The sequence below is a fragment of the Gracilinanus agilis genome, chromosome 1 (assembly GCF_016433145.1).
Source record: "Gracilinanus agilis isolate LMUSP501 chromosome 1, AgileGrace, whole genome shotgun sequence".
In the NCBI taxonomy this organism is placed as follows: domain Eukaryota; kingdom Metazoa; phylum Chordata; class Mammalia; order Didelphimorphia; family Didelphidae; genus Gracilinanus; species Gracilinanus agilis.
This window is the reverse complement of record NC_058130.1, coordinates 78,417,445-78,427,547: the sequence shown is the minus strand read 5'-3', so window position 1 is coordinate 78,427,547 and position 10,103 is coordinate 78,417,445. Positions and strand designations below refer to the sequence as shown.

General features: G+C 36.2%; 1 protein-coding gene across 1 annotated transcript in view; it reads left to right on the top strand.

Moving 5' to 3' along the window:
* Positions 1-447: 447 nt before the first annotated feature.
* Positions 448-10,103, top strand: part of VWC2 (von Willebrand factor C domain containing 2) — a 191,842-nt gene continuing 182,186 nt past the window's right edge. Inside the window, exon 1 of the mRNA XM_044656900.1 lies at positions 448-1,161. Within this exon, the coding sequence (XP_044512835.1) occupies positions 448-1,161 (714 nt within the window). The remainder of the gene's footprint in view (positions 1,162-10,103) is intronic.

Genomic DNA, 10,103 nt, shown 5'->3' with positions numbered 1-10,103 from the left:
AGCACACACAGGAGAGAGAGAGAGAGAGAGAGAGAGAGAGAGAGAGAGAGAGAGAGAGAGAGAGAGAGAGAGAGAGAGAGAGAAAGAGAGAAAGAGAAACATCTATTGGCTGGGCTGTTTACTCTGGACTTTGTTAGGATTTAAAGAGCCACACTTGAATATAGGAACATTTATTTTAAGAGACTTGGCTATACATTCTACAATAAGCCAATGCCTTATTTTTTGTCCATTATTGTCTTCATATTTAAAGTAATTAACTATGTAGGCAACAGCTTGGCCTTAAAGAGCCACTGCTATCTTTTGAATGCAGAATGAAACATTGTAGGCTGAAGTGTTTCTAATTGTTTTCTTCCCAGGGACTGTGGATTTACATAGTGATTCCCTTTGATGTTGAATGCAGAAGCTTTCCCTCCCTCCCCCCCATTCCCCTTTGGGATGCAGTAGGTGATGCCCAGTTCTACTGCAATGGCAATTGGAGCTCTCTCAAGTTCCCTCCTGGTAACATGCTGTCTAATGGTTGCCCTCTGTAGCCCGACCATACCTCTGGAAAAACTGGCCAAGACTCAGGACAAACAGGAGATTAAAACCAATCAAGAGAAGAGAGACCACGCAGCCCGGGACACTCAGAGCCAGACAGGCCCAGGGAAAATGAATGAAATCAGTAGGAATGGGCGGGAGGAGGGCAGCTCCAGGGATGGGAAGAGCAAAGGAAGCCGGAATTATTCCAACAAAGAGTCTTGGAGCAAACAGAAACAGACTTGGAATAGCCAAGGGTTGAGCAGTAAACCTGGGAATTTGCAAGGCCAAGAGCCAGGGGATAGTGCTCAAGAAGAAGCTCTGGCCGCAGAAGATGCATCTCTTCCTGAAGTCCTGGCTACCCCGGAACCCCCGGAGGAGTATGCCTATCCAGACTACCGAGGGAAGGGCTGTGTGGATGAGAGTGGCTTTGTTTATGCTATTGGAGAGAAGTTTACACCTGGCCCTTCAGCCTGCCCTTGCCTTTGCACTGAGGAGGGACCTCTGTGCATTCAGCCCGAGTGCCCAAGACTCCACCCTCGCTGCATCCATGTAGATACCAGCCAGTGTTGTCCTCAGTGCAAAGAGAGGAAGAACTATTGTGAGTTCCGGGGAAAGACGTATCAAACTCTAGAAGAGTTCATGGTAAGAGTTAAAAATCAGTCATGCCGTTGTCAAATGATTTTGAATTCTTGGATGAATTTAAAAGGCTTCCCCTCACACACTTTTAATACAAGATCCTGCTTAATATATTGGCTGAGTATGGTAATAACTATTGGACAAGAGTTTTGTGGGGTTTTTTTTTCATAGAAATTTCCATCTTTTAAAATGATCTGTTTAATATGTATAAGTCCCTTTGCTCTTTGCTAGGAAATGCCTTAATCATAATGAGGCAGTGGCATTGAACTGTAAGACATAAACATTTGGGTAGAATTACTACTGGATTTTCAACCTTAATCTACTGCTTTTCATTGAAAATTCATTTAATTTTTTTTTATTTAAATCACCCTTTTCTAACATAAGGTAACTTATAGTTCTAAACGAGGCATTTTCTTTGGCTAATAGTTAATTACGGGACAAAATCCACAAAAATAAAATATATCATCCATTGTAGGTATAGGCTAAAATGACAGTGTTTTGTAGATAATGAAATGATAACTCACATTTATACAGAACATTAGAGTTTTCAAGGCACTTTACATGTATCTTATTTGATCATCACAGCAACCCTGTAAGGGTGGTGCTTTTCATTCTTGCTAACTTACAGATGAGAAAAATAAGACAAAGGAGTTAAGTGACTTGTTCAGGGTAACACAGCTAGTAAAATACCGGAGACAGTAGTTAAACCCAGGTCCTTCTGCATCTAACTCCAGGGCATTGTCCAGTAAGCCAGGCTGCTTCATAGATTAACAAGAAATAAAACAACAAAATTGATTAGATCCTCATTAGAGAGCTGGTGTCAAAAACAATTTGCCAAACTGTATGAGTGATTCAGAATGATTATTTTTAGAGGAGTCTTTTCAAAAAAGACATGGATACTTGAAAGGTTTTTTTTTTGCCTCATTTGGTATATTATGTTGTTTTCTATAGTGAAAGTAGCCAGGAGGTGTGTTATGTAGCCTGATGAGTTGCAGCCTGGAAAACTGGATTGTGTTAGATTGTGTACACATTTAGTTCTTGAAGAAAATCGACAGGTTCTCTGTACTGACTATCCCATTGACCAGTTTATGAATAAGAATTGCCCATTTGGGTTCTACTCTTTATTTCCCATGGCCTGGATAATGCCCACTAGCAGTTAACCTACTTTTCCACTTTCTTAGCACCAGTAGCAATGGAGAAAACAAATTCTAGGAACCTAAAGGTAGGTACAGGCAATATCACTGATTCGGACTTGGCTTAATGGCTGCTACCTATTTTCAAAGAATGCCTCTGCTGATGGGAGATAGAGTGCTCATGGAGAGTCAGCAGCATGACACACCAGCCAGAACAAGATGATGGTGGAAGTTACTGATTTTATGTATCACAGCTGAACTGAAGAACAGGGAGTAGCTTGGTTCTATAAAAACATTTGACTGCATAACTTAGAAGAGACTAGAATATCTGTTAAGTGTATGTTACACATAGTAGGCGCTATATAAATGTTAGTAGTGATAATAATAATGCTGAGTGCTTTACAATTCTTATTTCATTTGATGCTCACACAATCCTGGGAAGTAGGTACTATTATTACCCCCATTTTACAGATGAGTAAATTGAGGCAGAGGTGACATTCCCAAGGTCATACAACTAGTAAGTGTCTGAGGCTGAATTTGTCTATCTGACTCCAGGCTTGGCTATAGTGCACTAACATTTGTGTTAGATTGGTGATGGCAAACCTATGACACGTGTGCCAGACACACGTAGCCATTTTCGATAACACGCAGCCACATACGGCCTCATATAGCCTCATACAAAGAAGTATCGGGCCACATGCTGAGGATGAAACATTTGCTGTAGTGTAGTGTAGACACTCTGTGCACTAAAGATGAAAATTCTACCTATATCAATTTACCTATTTTGGTTTATTAAATAGTTATATATTACAATTATACATTTTTGTTATTTAAACTATAAATATCATGAAATTATGGGTTTTTTTTAACTCAAAGTGACACACCACCTAAGTTATGCTCAGATTTTTGGTGAATTTTGACACACCAAGCTCAAAAGGTTACCCATCACTGAGTTAGATAGATAGATAGATAGATAGATAGATAGATAGATAGATAGATAAGCAACACTGAGATAGTGTTGTTAAAGCTTATAAAACACTTTATGTGCCTTATGTCTTTTAAGCTTCACAATAGTCTTATGAGGTCAGACCTACTGTTATCCATATTTTACAGATAAAGAAACTGAGCCTCAGAGAGATTAAATGACTTACTATTATCACGCAGCTAATGCCAGAAGTAGGACTTGAATCCAGGTCTTACTGACTCCAAGATCATCACTCTACCTAATACCATGCTTTTTAAGTAGTCATTTTTGATACCATTCCTTATAATAGTTTTGAAAAGTATATTAAAATAGTTAATTTATTCAAGGAAGTGGCTGAATAACAAAACTGTCAGGTAATCTAAGAGAAATAACAAGAAGTGGAAAAAAGGATGACTAGCCCAGTACTGCTAATCCCCATTGTTGAATGCAAGGAAAAATGATTAAGGTATTTGGTGTACATATTATGAATGAAAGGGTATAACTTTAAATTTTATTTCCTTTGCTTGAAAATTCTTTTCCCAATCACAAATACTAACAGAAAGAGTATGTGCATGTGTGTGGGTATATATACACACATATATGTATATAGTCTAAATATCCATGCTATGTACACATATGTATATTTATCTGTGTATATGTGTATTTATATGAGAGAGTATGAAAGTAGGAAGACAGGTGATAGAGCTATTGAGTGGCAATGGGAATAGGAATTTAGAAAACAGGCAAATATTTTATAAAGAAAACTGATTGGATGGAGGATATAAGCAAGAAGAAAGTCAAAGATGGCAACATGGTTCTATATATACATGAGGGAATGTATTTATAGGAGGCCACTGGGAATCTAGGTTTGCAACTTGAAGCAAAATCATAGACTTCTAGTAGAAAAGGGCTTTAGTGGTCAGGAAGTCCAAACTCAATCCATTCCATCTCATTTTCAAGATGAGGAAACTGAGAATCAGAAAGGTTCAATGATTTGTCCAGGGTGATATGACTAGAAAGTATGGGAAGCAGGTTTCAACCCCAAATCTTCTTCACTCCAAATCTAGCAATTTATCCACTCTAACATGCTGCCTGCTACATGAATATTGTCCTTATCTTTCAGTTCTAGTATTACAATCTATTTCTACTGTCAATCATCCCAGACTTATATATTACTCCCTTGAATTTTTATACTTATCTTTATAACATCCATGGAATAAGATTTGTATTATTACATACAAATAATATAAAACTTAAATATAATAGCTACATTTTATATATATATATATATATATATTCATTTATACATATATACCTATGTTATTTAAACTATCTGTTATTTAAAGTCTCTGAGAAAACAGTACCTAACTATTTTCCAACCTTATCTTACATTTCTTCTTTTCATATACTTTTTGCTTAGCCAAACTCTATTACTGATTCTTCCCTACATCATTTGATTGTTCATCTCTACCCTCCAGGTATTTGATTGAAATATATTCCCTTTTCATCTTTGTGTCTCAGAATCTTTCTCTTCCTTCAAGCTCTGTTCAGGTCAGCTCAGTTTAAGTTACCTCCCTATGAAATCTTCTCTAGTATTTTTCCCAACTTTTAGTTTCAGTTCTATCTTCCAGATTCTTTCCTGTTTACTTCTCTTTGTATGTTTGGTAGTCCCTCAGTAAAATGTGATTTCCCTAATGTCAGGGACTGTTCTAGTTTAGTCTCTATAGTTCTGGCACTCTAGGGACAGAGCTTGGGCTTTTGATTTCAGTAGTTTGGAGAACCCCCAAGTGAAGAAATTCCTTCTACTAATGCAGGTCAATTCCTGCTTTGCAACTTACAGACTTCGAGAGTTGCCTCTAAGTTAAGTAATGTTCCCAAGCTCATATAATCAGTATTCATCAGAGACAGGACTTCCTGACTTTAAGACTTTCTTTCCATCTACTCTGCCCACATCACTTCTCGTAACATGGTAGCAGGTACTGAAATGTTCATGCAGTTAAATGGAAACATTTCATATTAATGAATTAATTAATAACAACATATTAATTAATTCACATTAATCTTCCTCATTTATATGTCACATCTCAGAACCCTTCAAGATGTTGGAACTGACAAATTTTTTAATGGTACTGCCAATCAGTTAAAATCCAAATTCTTCATTTGGCATTATAGACTCAACTTACCTATTGAACCTAATCTCAATCTAATTGCTTTCTTGTAATCAATTCTAGTCAAAGTGAGCTACTGGAGTAGCTAGGTGGCATAGTGGATAGAGTACAGTAGATATGCATTAGGAAGACTCATTTTTCTGAGTTCAAATCTTTCCTCAGACACTAAGTATTTGATGTTGGTAAGTCACAACCCTATTTGCCTAAAAAAAGAAAAAGTGAGCTACTTGCCACCACTCATATATAGCCATGATTTTTTCTTTCCTGGATTTTTCTCATGCTGCTCTCTCAGTTAGAATTAGCCTTCTTCCTTTCTACTCCTCATTTTGCCCAACTGAAATCCTAACTGTTGATAAAGATTAAGTTCACATGCCACCTTTCCCACTAATTGGTACCTGTTCTTCCCTTCTCAGACCTTAAATATTCTTTTGTTTGTACTTCTGCATTTATCATAGTCTCTTTTGCTTGTCTTGCCTCCACCCCCAACCACCACTCAACTTCTATTACAAACACTATGAGGCAAAGATTATTTTCTTGGTATTCGTGATATCTGCCTATAATAGACACTTAGTGTGCTATCTGTGCATAGTAGGTGTTCAATATTCTTTTTATTTACTAGAACTGAAGTAGTGGGATGCATTACATATCATTGTCTACTGGGAATATATGACTCAAAATATAGTTAAATACATAGAAGAGAAGGCCTCTAAATGAATATTATGTATCACAATAGCTTGTATTTCTGGAAAGAAAGGTACCACAAGAAAATGAAAGGATACATATATTGGAATTTGCTAAAATCTTCTTTGCTATGGAATTTGGTAGAAGGCAGGGCTCCTTTGGGCCCTGTTCAAATGAAATCTGTTATTTAAAAATGAAAAGAAGTTCATTATAAGGTGATCCTCTGTTATGTAGATCCTAAAAACACTATTTTGCTTAGAATCCATGATGTTTTAATGAGTGGGTGGGGGGAATCTCTTGTTCAGACATGGGCTTAACTATATGATCTTTAACTTCTCTTCTGACTCTGACTCTGTGAGTTATATTTTAAAGAGTGGCATGTAACTCCAAAAAAAGATGAGCCTTTAATAGTTGGGCTTAGACCATAAGCTTTTGGGCAAAACCAAATTTATTCCTCAGATTATATAAGTAGGTAGCCAGCTTTAAGTAAGAAAGCATCACATATAGTTATCCATTTTGTGGATTAATAAGAATATGATTATTTAATATTATACCAAGCTCTATCATTTTTGGTGCATTTTCACTGATGCTTCAGTCACAGTGAATCAACAATCTTGAATTTCAGAGTGATGATGTTGAATGTCTTGGGTTTTCTATGATGGTTGCAGGTCACAGGGTCACTTGGAGATTTGTAGCAAAAAAATAATAAAAAGAATAGCTATAATTCATAATAGAATACTTTAATATTCAGAATCCTGAAAAGTAGAGTCCTTGCTTTATTACTTTTAAGAACTGAGATATGTTAGGTCCTTTCCATGAATGTAGTTTGAAACTTTCTTTGCTATAATAGTCTGTCTTTTTGAGTAGCTATATCCAAAAAATCTTTCACCATATAACCAATCTACTAATGAGTTTCTTGCAATTTAACTAAGCTAGTCATTTAACAATAAACATACAGTCTGCTAGGATCTGCCTGAGCTTATACTCATTGATATGGGACAGATTAGAGTCACTTTCAACTCCTGATGAGCCATCAGAATAAGTCTTTAGTGACTGTTGTTGTTGTCTTTATATATACCACATGTATCATTGTCCCCATTTTATAGGTGAGGAAGCTGATGATTCTTTACACTGCCCTCTGTCCTGAGCTCAGGCTTTTGTTATTCAACAATTGTCCAAGAATGAGAAAATGTCTTGACTTTAATATTTGAAAGCTCAAAGTTTGGTCTTATTTAAGGTGAGTGTTCCTCATAGACTCTATATAATCAGTGAGCATAACTCATCTCATCATAGACTACTAAACCAGGTACTGTTTTTTTTTATTAATACATGAATATTGAAGAGTGGGGAAGAATTATATTTAAGGGAATTGCAATAGTGCCTTATGGTAGAGGCTCATCTGCTCTCAGCTCCTTGAGATGGAAATAACCCATTTCTACCATCTGAAAGTATGCTAATGTAATGAAAGGTATGGAATTTAAAAGAACATAATGCAAAGGGACAAGAATGGCAATGTATTAAAATACTATTTTTAAAAGCCCTATAAGAGACACCATACTATTGTAAATGTAATGTTTATTCCAAAGGCTATATTTTAGGCAATTCTGTGTAGTACCCTCTTTGGGCACCCTTCCCCAAACTCCACTCCCAGTAATAGGTTAGGACCTCCAGGGATAACTGACTAATTCTCTTCTTAGATTTCTAGGATTAACTCTGAAGGTTTGGGAGTTTTTAATGTTATTCCTTAGGAGCCCACACCAATGTGCCTCTGATGAGTTAACCAGATAACACACTCCCAATATCAATTAACCTAATTAAGTTCATTAGCTTCTACAAAGATCTATTTACCATAAAATATAATAAGGACCAAACTACAATGTTCTCCCAAATGGAAAGGTATCACTTCTCTTCCACATATGCATTCAGTCCATGAAAATAGTGTCTCAAACCTAAGATGGCAGCTACAAAACAATCTGTCTCAACTTAAGAGTGTGATCCTTTATTTTTCTACTTTGAGGTGTTCCTACCAAATCCATTGCTGAGTATAATAATGCCTAAAGATGAGTTACTCCCTTGCCCAATTGGACTGGTTCCTTTGATGGGTTAAATCAAGTAAGTCATTCCTTAGAGCTATTACATGATCTCCTCATCAAATTTGACTACTGCTGATAAGAGCTTTTGGCCTCCTATATCAGTAGGACCATAATTGGTTTTGACTATTCTATCAGTTTAACTTGTTGCTTGGGTGCTCCCTTTGATGGCTCTCCCAGCTCACAGGTTACCTAGGTTTTCCCATTTCATGATATCACACACTTAATATTGAAAACTCAGATACTAGCTTTGTGACCCTAAGAAAGTCACTTTTGCCTTTTTGCCTTAGTTTCCTCATCTAGAGAATGAGCTGAAGAAATAAATGTTAAACCTCTTTTATATCTTTGCCAAGAACACTCCTAGTGGGGTCACAAAGAGTTATGCACAACTGAAACAAGTCAAAAACAACAGTAAATATATTGAGAAAGAAGAAACACAGGAATGAAATTTCCATGGCCATAAGCAGATTACAAAAAGTTTTCCAAACTTATTGCTTCTTCCCCAATTAAATGCTTACAGCAGTTATTTCTTCTTGAAAGTCTTAAGGGAAAAGAGTGATCAGTTGTCTGCTCAAATCTTTCATATGCACACTTAGTTCTATATTAAAAGGCTTTTTCATCATCCATGGCTTCCTTCAGGTTCCGTAGAAAATCCATCTTCTCAAGGAAGCTTTCAATAACCCCTCTTAATTCCAGTGACTTCCCTCTATTAATTACCTCTTTTTTATCCTGTATATAGTTTTTTGGTACATTTTTTGTATGTTTTCTCCCCCATTAAACTGTAAGTTCTTGATGGCAGAGACTATTTTTTGCTCCATTTTGTATTCCCAACACTTAGCACAGTACCAGGCACATTGTAGGTATTTAATAAGTATTTATTGATTGGTTGATCATCACTAAACAGTAGTCTGACAAAAAAAACAGTCAGAGGATATGTGGACATATCCTGAAAATGAAGGGAAAAGCCCCTTGATTGTGTATCCCTAGAAGCAAATTAGCCAGGTCTCCATATAGATTAGAACTAGTCAGAGTCTCATTATCATATTCTAAGGACTGGGCCAATCTTGGTCAATTTCTCATTAGAACTATATAATTCATATTCATTATTCATGCTATTAGCACACATAATCGAAAATAGATTTTAAATGATTTTTTTTTCAGACAGACCTGTAAGGCCATCCATGTTGGGAGTCCTTGGTGAGGAATTTTCTATACTATTGAGGATTTCTACCTTTGCTACAATTTACAGTCTTAATGATTTGTCTGAGGCACTGAGAAATCATGTGATTTGTCTATGGTTACTTTATCAGTATGTGCCAAAGGCAGGAGTTGAATCCAGATCATGTTGACTTTCAGACTATCTCTTTATCCAGTGCACCAAATTGCCCCTCTTATTTAGTTATCTTTATAACTGCTCAATCTTTAAAAATTGTTCTTCAGAGTTGTTGAATTTAAAAACAAATCTGGCCCTTAGCAACTATGTCTTGGCTATATGGACTATATACCACATTATGAACCGAATTCATTATGGAAGTATGTTTATCAGCATTTCCAAATGAAAAACTGCTCTTATAATTTGCTTAGTTAAATCTATCCCTCAGCTATCTATTATCTGGTTTGTATTAATCCTTTATAAACTCTCTCATCTCCTCAGATTTTATTAATGAAGAAATCCTTATGAGAACATTGGAATAAATGTTCTGTGCAATTAGAAACAAAATTATAGACTTTTAGAGCTGGAAGGAGCTTTAGAGATGAATTAGTCCAACCCCCTTATGTCTCAAATTAAAAAAAAAAACTATGGTCCAAAGAAATGAAGGAATTTGTCCAGTGTCACATAGCTAATAAAAGGCAAAGCCAGGAATAGGTACCAATCCTCCCGCTGCCCAGGCCAGTGCCCTAATAAGTAAAA